Here is a 22599-nt window from a genome sequence, read left to right as displayed (position 1 = left end):
TTAGTTATTTCATAAAAAGGCCTGGGTTAGAAGGGATCTTAAAGATTTACCTTAAAGATATTTCTAACTCCCCTGCTATGGACAAAGCTACCTTCCACTAAACCAAGTGGCTTAGACTTCTATTGAACCTGGCCTTACACCCTTAGAGAGACGGGACACTCACAACTTCTGTGAGCACTCTGTTCCAGTGTCTCACCAGCCTCACAGCAAAAAAAAAAGTTTTAAAACCCTTCTTTTTTTCTGTTTTATGCGTTCATCTACACATACTACTGTATTTTTAAATGCAATTAACTGATAGTTTTCATCTTCTGCTTCAATAAGAATTCTGTAACTCGCTCATAGGTCTTGATCTAACAAAGCCTTTACATTGCCTCACTCTTCAGTACTACAGAGTTCAGACACCACGAGAACTCATAATTAAAAAAAAATACACACTACCATCATAGTAAACAAACCACTAACTTTAATTCCAAATAGCTAATACTTTTCAATTAGCCACCAGGATTAAAATTCCTAAGAATTACATCACGTAAATAAACTGGGTCATTTTCCTCATGCTAAAGCTTTTGTCCCTATCCTTCTAACTAACAGAGCAAACTTTGTTATCTGCTTATAGGTATTTGAGCACTATGCCGAGACACTGGAGCGGGATAAAAAGGAAAAGAGAGGGACAGCCGCGCAATCGTGCGCTTACCGCTTGAGGCGAGCGCCCTCTCGTGACACAGACCAGGAGGAGCCGCTGCTCCGCGACACGCAGCAACGCCGCTGACTGCGGGCACCGCCAAGGGGAGAGTCTAACTTGTACAGCTCTCTTCTACTCAAAGGGCTAAGAAACTGTAATTAATACAGTACGAGCAAACAGTTCAAACAGGTGTGTAAGATTACTCTGTCAAAACGCTCAAAAGAGCCTAATCAGGCCAACTAAACTTACAGAAGCGGGATGGTCGGTCCGTACGCTTCACACGCTAATTAGATGTCTGAGCTTAAAACTGTAAAACAGAAGAATCAGATAAGATTTCATAAACAGATTCAGTTGACCAGATACAGGTTGGTAATAATTAAACATTGGAACAAACACACCGCGTACTTAAGGCGCCTCTTCAATTTCTTTATACTCCCTACCAATTATTTCAAGGAGGCAAATGGGAACCTGCCGGTCCCGTGGCCGCCGGGGGGCAAAGGACAGCGACGGCAGCCGCTGCCCGTGCTCCTGGGAAGCTTCCACCTGCTGAGTTTTTACTGGCAGTTCCTAGCTAAGGTGCAAAACCTGGCCCAGGTCTCCTGCTGGTGTAATTGTTTTTCCCCATGCTGTATTTAAAAAAAAAAAAAATAGGGAAAAAAAAAAAGAAAAAAAAAAGAAAAAAAAAGAGGTCTTGTTGGGTAATATGTCTTTGTCACTATGATGCAGTTTTGGGCTACGCCTGCAGCCCTAGCAGGCTGCTCCTATCCCGAGGATCGTCCTACAAGCACCTGCTGTGCCCCCGGGCACGTCCCGAGGAGCAGAGAACGCCCTCACCCTGGCGGAACAGCGGGGAGGTACGTGGCTGCTCCCGACAGCCTAATGCTAGACTCTGCGGGGCACGGAAAACCAGCCCTCGAACAAGCTCTCGCCAGCCCAGCAGTCTGGGCTCTGCCGAGCTGCCCCTCACAGCGGGACGCCGCCCGTGACACGCTCCACGCTCGGCCCCACACCTGCACCGGGAACGGCCCGGCCCGGCCCCGCGGCCGGGAAGGGCCGGGCGGGGCGGCCTCGCGGAGCGCTGCGCGGAGCGGCGGCGGGGCGGGGCCCCGGAGCCGCACGGCGGCGTGCGCCGCTCCGCCCCCGCCCGCCCCTTCCCGGCGGGACGTGCCTGGCTCGCACGGGCCCGGCCGGCGCGGCGGGGAGCGGCGGCGGGAGCGCCGCGGCCATGAACGCGGAGAACCAGAGCCGCAGCGAGCGGCTGGTGACGGCGGCCTACGTGCGCCAGGGGGCGCAGGGCCGCCGCGCGCACGAGCTGCGGCTGCGGGCGCTGCTGGAGCAGGTAATGGCGCCCTGCGCGCCGGCGGGCGGCGCCCCGAGCGGCGCCGGGCGGCCCGGGCCCTGCGCACCGCCCGCACCGGGGCACGGCTGAGCCCCCCGCCCTCCGCGCACCGCGGTTCGAGAGGCCCTCCGAGCAGCCGGTTGGGCGGAGGAGGCTCCCCCGGGCCGGGCGGGCCGGCCCCGCGCAGCGCCGCGAGCGCGCCGGCCGGCCGGACTCTGCCCCTGGCAGCGCGCCGCCGGCAGCGCCGGCCGGCCGCGGCTCGGGACAGCGCTGCCGCGCCGCAGGGACTGACCGCCCCAGGCTGAGAGGCTGCGTCTGGGAGGAAGAGAGAATTACTGCCCTGGGGTGCGCATTCGCCGAAAAAGGCCCAGCGAACAGTTAAATAAATATTTAAAAGCAGTAAGATATTAGTACATTGTTGCATTGAGTAAAAAGCGATACTTGTAAGGTGCCAAAACAGTGTATTTCATTGTCTTCAGCGTATAAAAATCATTCTCGATGAATTAGCAAATATTTCAGTACGTGAGCATCCTCAGGCATGTCATCTACTGTTTCCAACTTTGGTACCACGCTTCAGAAAGTAATTTGATGTACTGAATTGGCTGTTTTGTTACTGGGGCATGTGAAAAAGCCTCTGGACTTACAAAAAATCTTCATGGTTTTATGGGTCCCTTCTTTGAGAATCTTGTCTGTAATTCGCAAAGAGGGGTGCAGTTGTTGATTCAGTAAAGAGTACAAGAAAGAGCGTGTTTCTGGTTGCAGGTTTTGACATATTTTGTTTCCGTCCGTATTAGAGAATAACTGGAAAGGAAAATGAGTGGATAGGAAGATGTATCACATTAAAACTGTCTTTCCCTTCTCCTCATGCTTTTGGTTCTCTAATATCTGAATATCTTCCCTTTTGTGCAGTTTTTGCTGTTGAGTTCTTGTAGTCATACATCATGTCTAGAGAATACATCAAATAATCTGTAGTCTTTTAGGGAGTAATTAACATGTATGCCCTGCAGTGGTTTTGTGTGCACCATAAAGAACACTTGAAGGTAAAAAATATCCTGATTGTTTTAATGTCGGGATGTGCTAATATAATTGTATTTAACACATGGAAAAGTTATCATTTCACTTTTCTCTGAATACGGTTTCATAACATTAGATACTATAAAAGAGAATAATGAAAATACAAACTGCTGCTTAGCATGAGAAAGAAGGGTAACAATAATCAAACAAGTTGCATAAAGTTTTGTTCATTTTTCATTTCCAAATTTTGTATTTATATTATTATTATTAAGGGGAAATGTCCTGAAGATGGATGGGATGAAAGCACCATTGAATTGTTTCTTCATGAACTTGCTATAATGGATAGCAATAACTTCCTGGGCAACTGTGGCGTTGGTGAGAGGGAAGGAAGAGTGGCTTCAGGTCTTGTTGCCCGAAGGCATTACAGGTACAAATTATTGATTATTTTTAATTATTCAGGTTTTTTATTAATGCTTTCCAATGGCATATTTTATTGTGGTTTTGTTTATCTAAGACCTTGATAGCATTTGATAAAAATAATATAATGTGATAATTGAATTGATACAGCTTTCTATATTAAATTTTCATTAATAACTCTATAGAAAGTCTTGAATGAAGCAAAAATGTTTTGTCAGGATTATATCCTGTACGCTGAATTTGCAGAACCTGAAGTTGTTGAGTTGTCCTCTTCAAGGGAAGCAGAGATCTTACTGTTTTAAAATAATATATGCATTACATGCTTTTTATAACAAGGCACAGCTTTTCATCTGTATATTATTAAAAACTACTGTACATTGTCATTGCATGATGTTGAACACTGAACACCTATTTGTATTTTTTATATTTTTTAATAGCTTTATAATGTCATTAGTTGATGAGCAGATGAAACCCCAGTCCATCTATAATAGATTTTATATGAAGTAAGGAGATCTCTAAAGACAAAAAGAGCTTTTATTAGCTTGTAGTCCTTCTGACACTTACTTAATGGTTATGTTGGATTCTATAATTTTAGAGGCTCTGCATTAATTTCCTTATTAATTTCCTTCCTTTTTTGTATGTGTGTGTTGAGTTCTGTGCTGAGTACCTTGCTGTGATGTTTTACCCAACAGGAGTGAAACAAAGTGGAAGTTCCAGGATGTTTCTCCTTGAAAGTTAAACACAAAAATGTATTAGAGGCCAAAAATTTAGTAAGTTTTATTATGCAGAGGTTCACTTACTTAGGCTTGATGACTTTCATAAGCTCTACAGTACTATGATAGTCATGTCGAAGTCCAGTGATACATCAGTTTGCCTTTTTTAGTTTTATTTGCAGCTCTCTAGGCTAGGATATGCATGGTAGGGGAGGGGTGGATATCTGACGAAGTTCTGCTTTTGGACAGTGCTGGAGAAAGCATGCCTGGCTTCTGGCCAGAGGGAGCCTGTACTGGTGTTCACTACTGTTGTTCCAGTGCAGCTGTGTCACCTGGCATCTCGCTTCTCCTGTCACTGCCAGCAATAGCAAGGTGTCCTCCCCTCCACATATTTCTGCAATAAGTTTTACAGGTGACTTTGGGAGTGATGGAGGTAGTGGGAGATGGTTTTCAAGCTGTCTCTTCTTTTAGCTAAATAACGGGGCAGTCTTAAGGAGGTTTACTTCTTAGGAAGCAGTACATAAGTGCACCAAGAAAAAAAAAAAAAAGTGCTGTTATGAGACAGCTATTAAGAACATAGCAGGAATGAGGGAAGAAAATAGTTTAGGTAGAGTATTATATGCAAGTTTCAATTAATTATCAAGTGTTTGTTGATATCAACTTAGAACTTGAAACAGGAAAATAAATTTAAGCTGTAAAACCATGCTCCAAGAAGTTCTGAATATCATATACTCATTGGACTGCATTTTATTCTGTTGCCAAGACAAAAAAGGAATTAAAGACATAAGTGGGTGTATACTACTACTAGCTTACTTGAGCAGCTGCTGCATTTCAGCCATGGGTAATTTTGTTCTGTAAGCTTGTATTTTACAGATTACTTCAGGATTCTCCATTCCTGAACTAAATAATGTTCAATATTTAAAAACACAGTATATAACAATAATTTATAAACAGAATGCAGAGAGACATAGTATTCCATGATAGATAACATTGAACAGCAAAATGATAGATGAAGTGAAGATGTATGAGATGGGCAAAGCAATACACATATCCATGTATATCACTTTGTATATATTATTCCCCTTGCGTTATGGAGATCAAGTGTTTTTTAAGGGAGTATCTATAATACCGCTATGCCTATGCTACACTATAGACAGCTCATTTTTGTTTTCCTTGGTTGTGTGTCTGAACATGTCAGCATTTATAATGCTATTTTGACAAACAGCAAGAAGTGCTGAGGTGCACTTATAAGAAAACCTGCCAGATGCTAAAGGTGTTGCTGCTGTGGATCTTCTCAAAGTTTTTACTTTGCACGCAGAAACATTATTAATCTACTGTTAAAAAAATAACAAAATTTCATACAAATATGTGTAGTTAGTTAAAATGGAATTGATTGTGGCAGATATTGATGTTGCATTGCAACAACTGTCTATGAAGTTAAATTTTCTTCTGTCAGCAAGCTTTGCAACATGAAAATCTTGATGTGTGTTTTCAACTTCTTTTGTTTAGGTTGATCCATGGAATTGGAAGGTCAGGTGATATTTCTGCAGTACAGCCTAAAGCTGCAGGTTCAAGCCTTTTGAACAAACTTACTAATTCAGTAATACTGGATATTATAAAACTGGCTGGTAGGTGTAAATTTGAAAAATCTCACTTGTTTGTGAAGTTACATTATGTATTCTTCATGTTAATTTCTGACTTGCTTTTTACTGCAGGTGTCCAGACAGTGACCAGTTGCTTTGTGGTTCCTATGGCAACAGGCATGAGTCTAACTTTGTGTTTTTTAACATTGAGGCACAAGAGACCAAAGGCAAAATACATTATCTGGCCACGTATAGACCAGAAATCTTGCTTTAAATCAATGATAACTGCAGGTAAGAAGGTAACTGATTGATGACACAGTGTGTGTTCTTCCAACAGATATGAAACTTCCATCTATCAGAGTGATCAATTCATACCCTTGTAGTAAGATACAAAAAAAGCCTAATGCATAGTAGTTCTGCTTTATTTGTGCACTCCTGATTTCTAACATGCAGTTAAAACATGCCTGCTGTCTTCCTAATGCCTTGCAAAATGCAGGTGTGTGTAGTGGTACAGAGGTGTATAAAGCAGTCAAGTGAGAACACAATACTAAGGAAGTTACAGTTCACCCTCAGAGTAAGATGCCTAATTTGCTGTCCTTAGTTATGGAAAACCAAATCTCACAGTTCAAATCTCGCTTTCAAATTTATGCAAAAACTTGTGTCATAGGAATTGTGATCAGATGGTGACAATCTCTGTGGTTTGCACAGTCTTTACTGTTAGAATCTGTTAAAACAGTAGTAACATGATGTGTTTTTCAAATATATACTGGAACTAAACCCCCACAATTAGTCAGGGATTTGTTGAGTTACATTCAGTTCTTGCTTTTTTTGGTCAGGTTTTGAGCCTGTGGTGATAGAAAATGCATTAGAAGGTGATGAGCTACGGACAGACCTCAAAGAAGTGGAGGCCAAAATCAAGGCTCTTGGTGCTGAAAATATTCTTTGTGTGCATTCTACAACATCTTGCTTTGCTCCAAGGGTACCTGATAGGTAAGCAGTCTTTGTAAGAATTGTGTTATTTGTTACTGTTAAAACAAATAAACATCCTCCCCACCCCTAACAAAAACAACAAAACCCAACCAACGCCTCCATGTTTTGACCATCCATCTTCCTAAAATTGCTTCTGCCAAACTAAAGGTTCTTTAATTCCCTTCCAGAAAAGTATATTAAAAAAAAGTGAGAATTACATAGAAGATTTTTCTTCTGTTATGTAAGTGAGGTTAATTTTGCTGTCTTGTGGTGAAATTAATGTCATTTTCCTAGTGGTTTTTGTAAAATTTCATGGAAGTAGTAAAAGTAGATTCTCATGGAAACATAATCCAGGAAATGTAGCTCCATAGCTAATGACATTTTTTTGATGCTACTGTTGCCTTTTCTACTCTTCTCCACAAGCATAGAAAAGAAATGTTATTGACTCTAAAATGTGGCAAGTAAAAATATATTTTACTCTCCTCTCCTACCTTAAAAAAAACCCTGGTATTTATCATAGGTTAACCTAGTTGCTAGAGGGAAAGATGGGAGTTAAAACCATATAATTCTGTCAGAATACTATGAACATTGCTTGAAGTTGACTTGCAGATTTATTGGCTAACTTAAATCACAGCTATCAAAACTGAATGGTTGTTTTATAGCTTGGGTAAATGAATCTTCTCCTTATCTGCTTCCTCTTTTTGACATGCTGCTATTGTTTTGTCCTCTACAACTAAGAGAGGAATTATTAGGTAGTGGCACTATGTTATAATATACCACAGATATAGGAAGATTTGAATGTAAAAGAAACTGTCAACTGTTGAAGGCCATAACCTTCATCTTCCTATGGGAAGGAAAACCCTGACAGCGTTTCTGGAGGGTGCAGTTTTAAATGTCTGTTTTTAAATATCTGTATTTGTAAGGCTTTATTTAGTTGGGGTGGTCATGTTTTAAAATTTTTATTAGTTTTATGGCTGCCTTACCAATGGCTTTCCTTTGAAGTACTGTTTAACTCTATGGGAGTAATTCTCTAGTGTATAAATCCTCTTTCTCAGAATTCTACCTGCTGTTACTGTAACATTTTTGTAAAACCTACTGTATTTAAGGAAACCAAAGAGTAAGTGTTCCTTTTCGGTTGGTCTGTGTACTTAGCAGAAATCTTTACATTTTACTTTCAGTAGTAGAAAAAAAGAACAAACATTTCTTTTCATGAACTTTAACAAATAGGAGACAAAGAAAGCAAGATTAAATGGGGAAATACTTCTGTATTTGTGATTATTAAGAACTTCAGTAGCCAACTTAGATTAATGCTTTGTGATATGATTAGTAGCACTTTCAATGCTGCTTTCTAGGCTTTGGAAGCAGGTGCAGGTACATACAGGCACTGTGCATCATTTGCTTCCCTTGCATACTAACACATTCTCTTCAAACTGTAGCATTCTCATTCTGTATCGCAAAATGGATCTAATTGCTCAATAGAATATTTTTAGGGAAAAAAGACTTTTCTGTTCTCAGTACTTGCAGAAGATAGGTTATTGTTCCTTTAATTTTCAGAAGGTGAGAAAGGTGAACATACGTAGCTGTACACCCTCTGTGTTTCTAGTTTGGTGAAATTCTCTGCCAGCACTTGACAAGAAGCATGTAACAGGGAAATTATGTTCCTTTAGGTCTCTCTGGAGGGTGAGAAATGTGTCTGATTAAGAACCAGCAGATTGAAAGGCAAAAAGCTTTGTCCTGTATAATATGTTTCGTCAAGTATTCTATTAATGAGGGGAAGCCACATGAGGAGAGCTGAGGTCCCTTGGTCTGTTCACTCTGGAGAAGAGGAGACTGAGTGGAGGCCTCATTGCAGTTACAACTTCCTTGTGAGGGGAAGAGGAGGGCAGGCACTGATCTCTTCTCTGTGGTGACAGTGACAGGATCCGAGGAAATGGGCAGAAGCTGAGCTGGGGGAGGTTTAGGTTGGATGTTAAGAAAAGGTTCCTCACCCAGAGGTTGGCTGGGCCCTGCAACAGGCTCCCCAGGGAAGTGCTCATGGTACCAGCCTGACAGAGCTCAAGAAGTATTTGGACAATGCTCTTGGGCACATGGTGTGATTCCTGGGGATTGTGCTGTGCAGGGCCAGGAGCTGGCCTCGATAATCCTTGTGGGTCCCTTCCAACTCAGAATATTATATATTTCTGTGTTGATAAATGTGAAAAATTATTGGAAATGCAGCTCCTCACAAATATCTTGACTGTAGAAGATAAATATATACATTATATTACTGGTGTTTTCTAATTATAAAGTAGTTTTGATTTTTTAAAGGATAATATGGTGATGATGATTTCTTAAGAATTTATGTTTGGAAGAATTAATATGATACTTGCATCAGAATTTTGCATTGCAGAATAACACTAGACAATGTAATAGGAATAGAATGCAAAGGAATGCTACCTCTTGAAAAATATTTTCATACTCTGTCATATTTTATATATATGTCAGTAAATTACTGTGAGAGGCTGTACAGGAGGAGAGTAAAAATGCATTGGAAATAGTTTCCTGCGGTTTTTTTAAAAGATAATATTGCCTTTTTCATCACTTTAAATTATTTTATGTTGCCTAATTTTTTCAAATAGGTTATATTTCTAAAATAGATTCAAAATTTGGGGGAAATCATGAGTAATTTTTTTTAAACATGCCATGATTGGAGTGCTTCAGAAAAAAGCACTGCATATAAGTATGTTTAAAATGCCAAAGGGTCTTACTTAAAATGATCAGTGTGCTCAGATAAATCTTAATTTGACTGATTAATCAGTCCAGGTTGAGCTCACTGTGATTTCAGGGGGTTCTAAAAGCAAGTGAAGAGTAAACAGCTGAACAAATTTTCAATTTGTTGATGTCCATATTCAGACATTTTAGGGCTCTCCATTCCTTTAAAGAATTTATTTTCTCATAATCAGTTTACCTGAAGTACTCAAGTGAGATTCCAGCCAAAGGATGAAAATACTGGTTCTCTGAGATAAACAGAAACATGTAAAAACTTCCTGTTACAGGATGCTTTTGATTCCAAAGACACTCTTGAAACTACTATAGACTGTTTTCACATTTAATATTAAAGAAAATTTAAAAATTACTAGCTAAAGCTATGTTAGTTAATAGTAAAGCAACAACAACAAAAAGCTTGTATCTAAAGCTTAATAGTTTGGGCTATATTAACTGGTGTCCAGATAAAACTTAAAGTGAAGCAAGAAAAATGTCAGACTAGTTCAGCAATTTGCAATATATGTATAAGCCAATAGAATTTTCATCTTAACTTTATAGCTTAAGATGACAAATACTGCTATGAGGTACTAATCAAAAAAGCTACTTTTCTCATTCTGACTTTCTTGTAGACCTTTTAATGGTCTGACTTGTAAGATGAGCTACAGCAATCAATGCTTCTCTAAATTACAATTTTATGCTCACAGGCTGGAGGAGCTGGCTGTAATTTGTGCTAATTATGACATTCCACATATTGTCAACAATGCATATGGAGTTCAGTCTTCAAAATGTATGCATCTTATCCAGCAGGTAGGAGCTGTGTATTTCCAATAATATTTTTAGCAAGTATAAGTAAATTTGTGATTGTAGACAACCTAGCAAATTTTATCAGATGCTTCATAGGTTTGAGAGTAATCCCATGCATGTCTGATATTCGAATAATTTTCTAGGAAAGCACAACAGACAGAAATAGAATTTAATAATAATAATTATTTCTATTATGTGCTTTTTATGTAACCCTAAGTTTATTTGGTTTTTGTGTATGTTCATTTTTTTTATAATAAAAAAAATCCTTAATAAGCTTTCTTAAAATATTTCCTAAAGTTGTTGACTAAATGTGACATAATTGATCATACTTGAATGGAAATTAAGCCTTCAACACAATGAGTTACAGATTTTTAATTGAAGGTACAGAATTCTACAGCAGCACTTGATAGACATTGCTGCTGTTAAAATACTGTTGGCACAGAAAATGGCTGAGGAAACTGGTTTAAGTTCAATGTTATGATCAAAAAAGTTTAATTTCTGTTGCTGTTTCTTTTGAAGAGGATATTGCTTGATATCTAAGATCAGTCATTAAACAAAATTTTTGAATTTTTCTTCATTGTATTGTATGTGCATCGTTCTTCAATAGTCTCTTTTCTGTTACCTATTCAAAAGAATAGGGGATTATATTTTAATAGGATCCAGATGATTGTGAACTATTAGTAATGTAAAATGTGCTGGGTTTATTTTTTTTTTCTGATTGCTAAGATATTACTAACAGGACACAGACCAGCTTAATGTACAATTGTGAAAGAGCATCATGTTGGCATTTCTAAATCTTGAAAGACTGAGGGAATTAATGAAATAGAAAATGGTATATGCTTTATTTGTAATGTACTTAATACATGTTTATTGTATTTAACTTGCTCAAGTTTAGTGAGAAACTAATATGAATGAGGCTGTGGAAGTGCTGGGTTTTGCTGCATTAAATGTTCTAATGATAAACATTTCAGACTATAATGCTACAAATAAAATTTTTATTGTGTTTGTTTCTGTGTTTTTCTAGACTCAGTATGTTGTTTGTTCATTGCTTATGCAAATGTATATATTTGAGCTCTGAATTGTTTTACATTTTTTTACAAAATTTATTATTTGTGCTAGAAAATTTTCTGTTTATAAGAAAGTAGTTATTAATGAATACTTAGGAATATGTACATGCCGAGTGCTGTGTGAATACAATTTGCAAGAGTACCACAGGAAAAACCTTTTGAGACCATTTAATATTGTGCTTTTCCTCTGGTGTTCTCCTGTCAATTAAATCAGATGGTAGCTGCTGGCATTCATGTTCCCAACAAAAAGCTGACAAACTTGGAGCGTTCTTCCTGTCTCCTGTGCATTAAGCTATCAAAACATAAAACTAATAAATGAGGTTTAGTTGGCTCTGCTTTTTTTCAGTCTGTTTGCCATAGGTATTAACTCTGTTTCTACTCTTACATTTAGTGTAGAGTTTTAAAAATATGTGTATGTGCATGTACTTTGATATCTATGGGTTTTAACCTAATTTTCAAGTTCTCTTATGCTGCATACTTTTTAATTGTACAGTTCACAGTTACATGCCACTCAAATTGAAGGTGTACTGCAGAATCTACATTTTTTTCCTTGGAAAATATGAGTGTTTTGGTATAAGGATGTGGGAGATATCTACTATAAGAAATTAGTTGAATCTTGATTTTGAAAGCAGCCTTTGAAGAAGGAGTGCTGTAATAAGCCAGTTTGTTTAATGCAAATTTATATATGTATTGAAAAAAGCTTTGTTAATGAAGCATTAACTCGTAGCCTTTTATTGTGGGAGCTGTAAAAAGTGTTCAGGATTGAACAGTTTTAACTGTTTAATTCCCATTAAATTTTGACGGGTTTCTTTTTGATTGTTGCCAAAATGGAGCCACACCTAGACTTGCAGGAACTAAAATTGATATTTTTAATCACAGCAAAGTGGGAATTTGTAAGGTACTATGTTATGCAGACAATGCTTACTAATAGTAAGCAGCGCTAAAAGAGGTAATACCATTATTTCTGTGTTTTGGTCACAAATGTAGTATCTGAGAGTTTCAGGAATTATATTTATTTTAGCTACACTTTTATATAATTGATGCTATCACAATTCCTTTTTTTTTTTCTAATGTATGCTGTGGATTTTTTTTTTTTTGTCCTTTTTGATAAAGGGTGCTCGAGTTGGCAGAATAGATGCTTTTGTTCAGAGCTTGGACAAAAATTTCATGGTGCCAGTAGGTGGTGCTATCATTGCTGGCTTCAACGAGTCCTTCATTCAGGAGATCAGCAAAATGTATCCAGGTAACTAGTTCATGGGCTGATTTCAGCCATACAGAATAGCTGTAGAAAACTTGATTATCAGCTTTCTTTCACATAAAATTTATTCTTGCCACTTTAATCTGTATATTCGGGTTTTTTTCAGGAAGAGCATCTGCGTCCCCTTCTTTAGATGTCCTCATTACACTTCTGTCTCTGGGAACCAGTGGCTACAAAAAGTTACTGAAAGAGAGAAAGGTAAGCTTTTTGGCAATCAGTATTTTCTTGAAGTCAGCTGTTAAAAAAGTCTTGTTGCAAAACTGCTTTGTGTGGTGAATTCAGTTTCTGTCTGGAAAGCCATTGATCTTTCAGAGCTCTGAGCTCTGAATCTGGGTACTCAGTATGACAGAATTACTTATTGTCTAAATGGTGCTCATGAGTAAACATGTTTTCCATGTTGTTGTTTGTTCAAACCGGGAGGCTAAACAGAGGGCCTGTACTGTCTTATACAGCATTCATATTTGTCCTTCCTAAATGTGACTAATATAGTAGAATTTTGTGTACAAAAACTTAAATGGATAAGTACTTTACTGTTCTATCTTGGTCACACTGCTTCCAGGACAGGAGATTGGACACCCAGAGTAACCCAGGGTGTGTGCTCTTCCTCTTTTGTCCCTATTGTGCCTTTGTGCTATGATAGTGCTTAATTAAATGTTTGTGTGCCACATTCTCTGGAGTATCACAGCTTCTGGTTGGTTATAAATACTGTGCATTGCCACAAAAAGAGAAGAATATTGTTATTTTAGTTATTCATCTAGGCACACAGCTAAGTTTCTTCTCTGCTTTTCACAGACTATGGGTTTTAAGTTGGGTGTAATTGCACTGCACAAAAATTCAGTGCATGTCAGGTTGGAAATTGTGTATCTTGAGTTATCCTTAATTCTGGAATTAATACATGTGTGATTTTTCTCTCTTTATATAGTAATGCAGAAGATTCTTTTTATAGAGGCTTCGTACAAGGAAATGCTGTGAATTAAGTACTATTAAATTAATAATTTTTAAGCTGTGCATTATCTGTTTCATTATTTTATTTGAAAACTATGTTCCAATTGTTTTCTGCTGACAGTTCACTGCTGTCTCTGATTATGTGGCAGAGAAGTAGTTCTGGATGCTGTGACTTATTTCTAGCTGCTTATAGAGGCATCCATAAACTCTGTACTGGAACTGAGGTTCCATAGGATTAGATAGACTATAGAAAACCAAACCAACTTAGTGGCCTTACAATGAAGCAAATAAAGTGAACACTGAAAGCAGTTCCTTTTGCCTGTACTGCAACATTTTATTCTGGACTGTTGTATGTATTGCAATTTGTTTTGTGTCTTCATTAAAAGCAAATTGTATTTTTTCCCCTTTACTCTTATGTCCAGAAGAATCTCAAGTGAATGTATTGTTTTCTACAAAGCTGATTTTATTGTTAGATTTCTACCAGTAGCTCGTGTTTAAAGGACATGAGAAATATTGTCCAAGTCATAAATAATAATTCTTTCATAAATGTCTTAATGAATAGCTGTATACTTTGAGTCATCTAATTTTCTTGAAAGTAGAATTCTAAAGTGAATACAGTATTGTATTTTTACAACTTCAGGTCTTTTTATTTCAAATGTGAATATATTCTATAAACAGAGCCTTATATATGGGGTAAATATGTTTCTTTTATTGGATTTTCTATAGAAAGAGAAACATTTTTGCTTAAATCTGTTTGTTCCTGAATTGTAAAAGTGCAATAATGGTAGTTTATTGCCTGTGCTCTGAGGAAGCAGAGGCAGAGCTATTAAGCTTCCAGCAGGAACTATTTATAGCTTGACATTGAGTACTCCTTTCTATATTGGCGCAGCTGCACCTACTCACACAAAAAAAATCAGCTATAAAAAACTTCAGGTATATTTTTTCTTTCTCTTTTCACCTGATCGTCATTCTCATGGGTTTGCTTCAGGTTACTTGTGCTTAGGCCAGAAAGACCAGAGTATTACTGAGAAGAGATTAGTCCTGCACAAACAAGGAACAAAATAATCTTTACAGCTTTTCTTTTACACAGATCAGCTATTTAATTCAGGAAGGGAAGATACTATCTGAGGGAGAGGAGCATGTACATGAAGTGAGTTTTTTTTGACGAGCTGGGAGTTGTGGAGTGTGCAGTTGTCCAAGAGTATGAGATTAGATGTAGTGCTATGAAGTAGTACTGACTTCTCAGAATTCCTTTTTATAGGTTTTTGTGATGGCTATAACAGTGGTTTTCTGATCTTAGTAGGCAATTCCAGGTCCTTTTTTCCTTTTTGCAGGTAACAGTTGGTCCATAGTCAAATTTGTTAATATCTTTGCTTTTAAACAACTTTACGTAAAGGTTGTGTTTTTATAGCAACTTTTCATGCCTCAGTACAGGTTATGTTATGTCCTGTATTTTACATTTCTAGGTCATAAAAGTTGCTATTTTCATATGTGTATGTGTATGTCTAAACCAGCCCACATGAGGTAGATACAGTTGCACTGTGTAATGGCATAAACAGGCTTAGTTATCATCTCAAATTTCACAGAGAGCAAGAACCCTGTGTTCAGGGTTTACATTCAGAACCCTGTAGGCCAGGTTTAATACCTGCTATTATCCAATATGGTCCTTCTAATCCACTTAACTAATTATTATACTGGCATTATTGAAGAGGTGATGGTTTTGTTTACAGCAGTTATGGATTTCCTCATTAGACTTAACAATTAAGATAATTCTCATTTTCTCAAATGCATTTCTGTGTTACTGTGGGATGTGATAGAGATTTTTATATTGGTATTCATCTGTCTGCATACTTTGAGAGTAAAACTGGAGTTATTTTTATGTCCTTATGGAGTATGTATCTAAAATATTTTAAGTCATACAGAGTGGGAGGAAATTGTTTGGGTTTTACAATTCAGTATAATACTGGGCTTAGGTTTCATGAGTTATTATTGATGTAGTTACCTGATTGGAATAAATTATTTGTACAGTTCAGTGTGGGTTTATATTGCTACTCTCCTTACGATGGAAGAAGAGGAAAACCATTTAATGGGGGATATTAAAAATGTAAAAATCATCTATTCTTAAAGTGAGATAGATGTTTGTTACTCCTGTTTTTTTTTCCTAGTCAGCTTGTTACACTGTAGCATGTCAAATTTAAGAATATTGGAAGATTTTCCTCATGCAAAGTATATGTAGCCATATTCAAACTTTAGAGTAGCTGGAGGCAAATTAGTTGAAATCAACTGTTGTAAATTATTTGTAATTAAACAAGTGCCGAGCATATATGGAAATTTCAGAGAGGCCTCCATACTTGCAACCTGTGTTGAAGCGTGGGTCACAGAGGTCTCACAATGCAAGGTCTCACAAGTGCTGAAGAGAAAATGTGTTGATTGCTGTTGTTAAGAAAGACCTTTAAAAAAATGTGAATGTTAGTGTTACCAAATCAGACTGTCAAGGCTTACTGGGCACTTTCTGTTAGATACTGATGATATAAAGATTTCAAGGTTCTGTAATTAATTTCATGTTTTTAAAACTTTCTAGTGTAAATCCATAACAGAATTTTTGCAGTGGAAGAGAATCTGCCCAGGAAGGTGTGTAGTATATGCAGGTGTCACACACATACACATATAGTTTGTCATGTGTTTGGCTGCATTTCAAGAAGCTGAACCTCCTTCTGGGCTCTCATCTGCTGGCAGGTCTCCATGCTCAGCCCTGCTGCTCCTCCGCTGGGTGCATGGTGCACCAAGTGGTGTGGTCAGATCACAGCTCAGAAGCAGCTGGTCCTCCTGAGGCACGAAGCAGGAGAGGCTCTGATGGTTGCATTATAAAACAGCTGCTGCTGCTGCAGAGTAAGGTGGGAGCAGATCAGTCTCAGGCAAGCATAGGAGATCTGGCAGCCTGTGTGGAGGGTGAAGAGGCTGTAAAATGACTCCTGCACAGTGTCCTCTTCACACCATACACAGCTCTGTGACTGTTCCTGGGGACAGCTCATCTTTTCAGATGGGAGTGACACAGGGAGAAAGGCAGTGTTACAGACTCAGAGTGTAAGCAAGCTGGGTGATCCGAGCCAGCTAAGATAGTTTCAACTCTGCACAAAAACTTTTCTGGCCTTCATCAGTTGTCTCTTTGTCAGTTGGTATGGGACTGATGGCTTATTCAGTACCGTCATCTTCTTTTTCTCTCTAGTTTCTGGTTTTTTCCTTACTTGTTTCCCTCTTGTTATTTTTGTTTGCAAGAACAGTGCCTATCACAATGGAGCAACAAATGAAAACTCTCCCGTATTAGTAGAGGTTCTATTAAAAATAGTTTTATAGTATAAATATAGTATGATTCCAATATTTTTAATGATTGTTACAGTGCTTCTTGAAATAATGTTTGTACATGTATGTGAAAGTAGACTGTTTCATGCAAACAATTGAGTTATTCGGCCTATTTGATGCAGACAATGTTGTTGACTTGTTGTTTTTTAAGGTGTTTTGTTGGCTTAGGTGCTCAAAGAACCAGAAGTGAAAGACACTGCCACATAGTTTAGAATTCATTTGTCCAGCCTAATGAGGTTTTGTGATAAGTTTCTAAAGTAAAGGAGTAAATTAAATAAGGAAACTTATCTGACATTTAGTGCTTGAGTTGTTCAGTCTAACTTCAGCATAATATTTGACTTCTTTGGAGAAAACTTGAATGCCTGCTACAGAAAATCTGTTATGTAAGAGCTCAATTATATATAATTGCTTAGGGTGCTTATAAACTTTCCATGTAAGAGAAATATTTTATAATGGAGGTTGGTTATAGATTTGACCTCATAAAAATATTGCTTTAATCTTTTTTTTTTTTTTTGTGGAAAGGCAGTTAATCTATTTTGCAACAAACTTCTGAAACTTTAAAATATCTAGAGGGCTTCCAATGGAAAGATACAAAATAGTGTTGTTCATAAAACAGGAAACTTTGAATTTGTGTTCATGTAGCTTTAGTCAAACTGATGAAAATATATACTTGGAATTTTTTTTGCCATCTTTCCATTCTCCTTTGTTTTAATGAATTTCTATATATGTAAAGGCTCATCTAGTAACCTAATTTCATTGAATAGATTTAATTAAATTTAATATATTTATGCAGTGGGTAACTTTTTATATCAACTTTCAGTAATACTTCCAGTATTCCTTTCAGCAGTCCTTTCAGTAATACTATAAGAGATATATCAGAGAATTTCCTAGATACAATGCACAACAATTATTTGGAAATTGGTCTTGTTCCAGTATATTTTTTCTCAGTACTAATTTCGCCAAAAATATCTCCAGAGTAGGCACAGTTTATATTTCTACAATATTTTGCTTCAGTTTTAGAAGTAAATAGCCAGCAGAGGGAGCACAAATTAATTTATGATTTGTATTCCAAAATAAATACTAATAAAAAGGCTAGTATATTAATGATGTTTATTATGGAAAGTAACAAATTAATAATGTGCTTATATACCATGAGGGACCAGAGGAAGGGCAGAAGTGTATGAACATTTGAAACATAGATACTTTTTAGCTTCTGTGGATGAACTGTAGGTAAACTCTGAACTAAAACCATAAAATCACTTGATTTTCAAGAAATAAGGGTGATTTTTCACAGATTTCAAGTTCTGATAATTAAACATAGATGCCTCCCAAACTTCTAGGTTTTTTTTCAAGCTTTGTGTTTTTGTGGATAGTTGTATCAACAGCCTAATTCATTTAGACCATAAGAGGATACTTTTCTCTCTCCATCTGTATTTGTTCTGTGATATTAGGAAGTACAGGTGGGGAACTGGGTTCATTTTGTTGCTCATGAAGGGAGGTGAGATTTCCTGCAGTGGTTCAAGAAAAGCAGCTGTAACATTCTTCTAACTTAGGTACCACAAACCTCATTTGATTTCATAAGACCTTGGGGAGGTTCTGTTCAAAAGCATAATTTGGATCACAAGCTATAATTTATATCTGTCAGAATCCATAGGGCGAAGCAGGATACTGGCCTACAAACAGAAGAGGTAATTCTATTTAAAGAATGAAAAATCACTTGTCAGGTCCAGAAATTGATGAGGATGCTTAAACAGGCAGTCACACTGAAGCAGATAAGCAGGACAATTTTTATGGCCTGAAAGAGGAGAAACCTGGTGTTTAATATCTTTTAAAAAGGCTACCCAGTGTCTGTATGGTATTGCTAGTTTTTATGAGAGATTAAAGCATTAAAAAGGATGGAAAAAATGCTAAGGCTTACAATAAGAATGGTGTTTATTCTCACTCTGCCCATAAGTGTTTTGAGCTGATATCTGAAGAGGAATATATTAAACTGAGGAAGAGCACGAACAATTATCACAGCTTACTACAGGGGAAGAGAGAGGATATAAAATACAGATGAAGTAAGAGAAACAGCCTTTTATATTCAGTGTGGCTTGTATCTGTGCCAAAGTATTTATGAATCTCAGTCTTATGGCACTTTCACAGTAAAGGTGCAATCCAATTAAGTGATAGCAGAAATCCAGGTATTTCCATTCTTATAGTCAATTTGAACAGGAGTGGGGTCCTAGGGAGAGGAGAGACTGCTCAACAGAGCTGAGTATTCAAGAGAGTGTATATTGTGTGAAACAAAATACAGTCAAATGTGTACGTATAGCCTCTTTAAGAGACTGGATTTTTATTCTCATACAGAAAAAGAGAACTCTGCACTAGGGGGAAATGTGATTGTGTGATACATGGTAGCAAAATATACTGCTTTTAGTCTGGAATGTATTAAAGGAGAGAAGACAAAGTAAGGAGCAATTTGCCAAAACGTGACCATCTGTGATGGTAACAGTTCACTCTCAGTGGTTTAGGGGGCTAGGGCATGGGAAGGCTCTTGAAAAGTAGTCTGGGGATTAGACCTGCGGTGCAGTGCGAATCTCTTCAAGATTTTCTACCTCCCTAGGCTTCAGGGCCACAGAGAGAATGAATGCCATCCCAAGCACATATCTTAGACCAGATAGAGACTTTTGTATCAGCTTGAGAGATAAGAACAGTGCTCAGGAAATGGAATTGTTCCCTTATAGAATTATTTCAGAGAATTGTCCGATTCACTTACACATGAAAAGAGAATCAGCTGAGCACCTGTAGGATGTAAAGGAGACATAACAGTTTTGTGAAATATGTGCTCTTTTCTCTGTTTAATAGCTAATAACAAAAATATTGCATCTTTTTTTCAGGAGATGTTTTCGTATCTTTCAAGTGAGCTGAAGAAGCTGGCAGATAACCACAATGAGAGACTGTTAGATACACCACATAACCCCATTTCCTTAGGTAATTGTTGGGGGTTTAACTTTTAAAAAAATCTAATATACTGTGGATTCATAATGCACTTCCACATACCATACCTATATATTAAACACTCAGTTGAATAATAATTCAATAAGGTTACCAAAAAGGGTAATCTACCATAAAAGTAGTGTAGCAACTTGGACCCATTATTTTGCTCCTGTCCAACACATTCCTTTGACAGAAATGAAATCGAGACATGCTGAAGATGTTAGCATGTAGTAATACTTCATAAAAATTAGATTTAAAAATAAATTAGGATATAATTACTCGTCAACTTAGTGTTGTGAAAGAAATTATGGAATTCCTACTCCAGGTATTTGTTTCAGCCAAAAATTGTGCTGAACACCAAAATAATACTGCCCACCTGTGCAGAATCTGCGTACATTCTAACCCAGGAAGTAATCCAGTGGCAGCTTGTGGAAAAATTAAAAATTATATGTAGTGTTTCTTTTTTTTCTCTGTATGTGAACACAAATATATGACTAGATTCTTGCTGTTGGAAAGCAACTTGTCATTTGTGGTGTTTCTTTGGAGAAAAAGTAGCTTTGTAGCAGTTTTAACCTGACCTTATGTTACTTTAGCCATGTCACTGAAGACTCTAGATGAAACTAGTGATGTTGCTGTTACCCAGCTTGGATCTATGCTTTTCACAAGACAAGTTTCTGGAGCAAGGTAAGGATACTATGAATTTTTAAAATTGGGGGAGTGGGGGAGCATGTATTAGCATATATTGTACAAAATCCTCTGAAGTGTTTTATGCCAGTTATGTCGTGATTATGGAAGGCAGTCTAACAATAATGAGTTGGAGAGTAATCACCCTTCCTAATCACTGTTATAGAGTAGTAATGTATCCCTGCCTGAGTTAGCAGTGAGGCTTTCTATGTCTACTTTGGTATCCTAAAGAGATAATCTATGCCCATTTAATGTCATTATTCCCTAGTATCCCTTGATTTCATGTAGTTTCCAGATGTTTTCCAATCTTACAGTATAGGTATAAGCTACAAGGGAAGATCTTTATTTTGTTTATTGCAGCACAAATATGGTTATACTGGATGTCAAGGGAATAAGCTTTTAATATCCTACACAGCTTTTTGTCAAATGGAAAAAAAAAATCTGCTTTCTGGAAGTAATTGTGTTAAAAAAATTTAAAAATTAAAAAACCTGAGCCAGTCTGAGCTGAATTTATTCTTAGAGACACTATTACAATGAAGTGCAAGCCAAATAATCTTTAATGATTTTGGTTTAAACCTTTTAGCAGAAGAGAATGATTTAAAATTTGTTTTGGCAGCATTCCTTAATCTGAATATTACTGCTGCCATGCTAACTTCTGCCATAGACTTAATGTTATTTTTTTGTAGCAGAGCTGAATGTTTCCACATCAGAAGGTATGCTTCATTAGCTTGGATTATTCCACTTCCTGCACAGATGAATGACAGTAAATCTATATGTACTGTGGTTAGATGCTCTTTTTAATTTGCCTGTACTAACCTTGGCTGGTCCTGTAATTTTAACCATAGTTTTCTGAAATTGTTCAAGAGTTTCAGTTTTTTAAGTTAAAATTTTCCAATTCCTTCCCTGATGTGAAGGTTTCAGGTTTTCTCTTTTGTTACATAAGTAATTCTTTAGTATATACTGTTTGACCTGTTATTTCAACAGATTTTAAGTTATACTGGTGTTGTGAATCAGTGGTAGGAATAGCAACTCCCTACTTAATAGGAACTTATGTAATTTTGTTCAACCTAGGGTACCACATAAAATGTCAAGGCATCTTTAACTGAATTGTAATTTTGTTTGTTTCAGGGTTGTTCCCTGTGGGTCTGTACAAACTGTGAATAACTACACTTTTAAAGGCTTTATGTCACATGCAAATGACTATCCTTGTGCTTACCTCAATGCTGCCTCAGCAATTGGAATTAAAAAGCAAGATGTAGATGTATTCCTAAAAAGACTTGACAAGTGTTTGAAGACTTTTAGAAAAGAAGCAAAGCAAGAAAAAAGTATAAATGAAATAAGTGATGCTAACACAGCCACAGAACAACTTGAAGACTAGAAGATACAGATTTAGTAACACAGGAAGATAAGGTTTTGTCTGAAGTATGTCAGGTTTGTATTGGGTTAGGACTATGCATCTGCTGTGCAGAAATTTATTCTTGATTTTATATTCTTGTTATTGAAAAAAATAATAAAAATTTGGATGGAATTCAGCTTTAAGAAAGTAGGTGATTCTCTCTTCAAGAACAAAGGATCAGACACAAGTTTTTGCAATGTATGAAATGCACATAATATTTGCCAAAGTAAAGCTTTATGTTCACAAAGACTTACAGTTTGCCTTTCAATCTGTGTGTGGCTATTTGGACAGTGTTTACTAAATCACAGTATGTTTATTCACATGGGATTTTTTTAACAATATTGTCTGTGACAGTGACTGAATTCCTTTCTAGGTATAGACAGACCATCCAAGCAACAGATTTCTCTGCTCTCAAAGTACTTTGTTTTTCATCAATGAATGTGTCACTTCTAATTTCTTTTCGAAGATTTATGCAAATGTTGGGATAGCACTTACTAAATACAGTGTTCAGACTGCATGGGTAAATGACAGAGTTGGAATAGTAATGTTTTTCTGGTGTCCTTACCTGTCATGAACTACCTAGAACTAGTTAGCCTTCAGTGGCAAAGAGGAGCCTAGACTACCTGATATCCTGTCAGTGCTCA

At 37.3% G+C, this 22599-nt stretch overlaps 1 protein-coding gene across 2 annotated transcripts; it reads left to right on the top strand.

The window, feature by feature from the left end:
* The first annotated feature begins 1290 nt into the window (after positions 1–1290).
* SEPSECS (Sep (O-phosphoserine) tRNA:Sec (selenocysteine) tRNA synthase) lies at positions 1291–22204 on the top strand. Of its 2 annotated transcripts, none has more exons than XM_077782792.2 (11): positions 1291–1536; positions 3308–3462; positions 5675–5793; positions 5881–6039; positions 6585–6738; positions 10167–10269; positions 12447–12576; positions 12698–12789; positions 19776–19869; positions 20469–20559; positions 21688–22204. In XM_077782792.2, the coding sequence occupies exons 1-11, from the start codon at positions 1306–1308 to the stop codon at positions 21935–21937; spliced, it is 1578 nt and encodes a 525-aa protein (XP_077638918.2). In that variant the 5' UTR covers positions 1291–1305; the 3' UTR covers positions 21938–22204. The 2 variants fall into 2 exon arrangements, with proteins under 2 accessions (XP_077638918.2, XP_021409989.1); XM_021554314.4 differs by lacking the exon at positions 1291–1536 and adding an exon at positions 1807–2021.
* Positions 22205–22599: the final 395 nt, after the last annotated feature.

Source organism: Lonchura striata, chromosome 4, assembly GCF_050655825.1.
Source record: "Lonchura striata isolate lonStrDom1 chromosome 4, ASM5065582v1, whole genome shotgun sequence".
Lineage (NCBI taxonomy): Eukaryota > Metazoa > Chordata > Aves > Passeriformes > Estrildidae > Lonchura > Lonchura striata.
The sequence above is the reverse complement of the archived record's forward strand: the minus strand, read 5'-3'. Positions and strand labels throughout refer to the sequence as shown.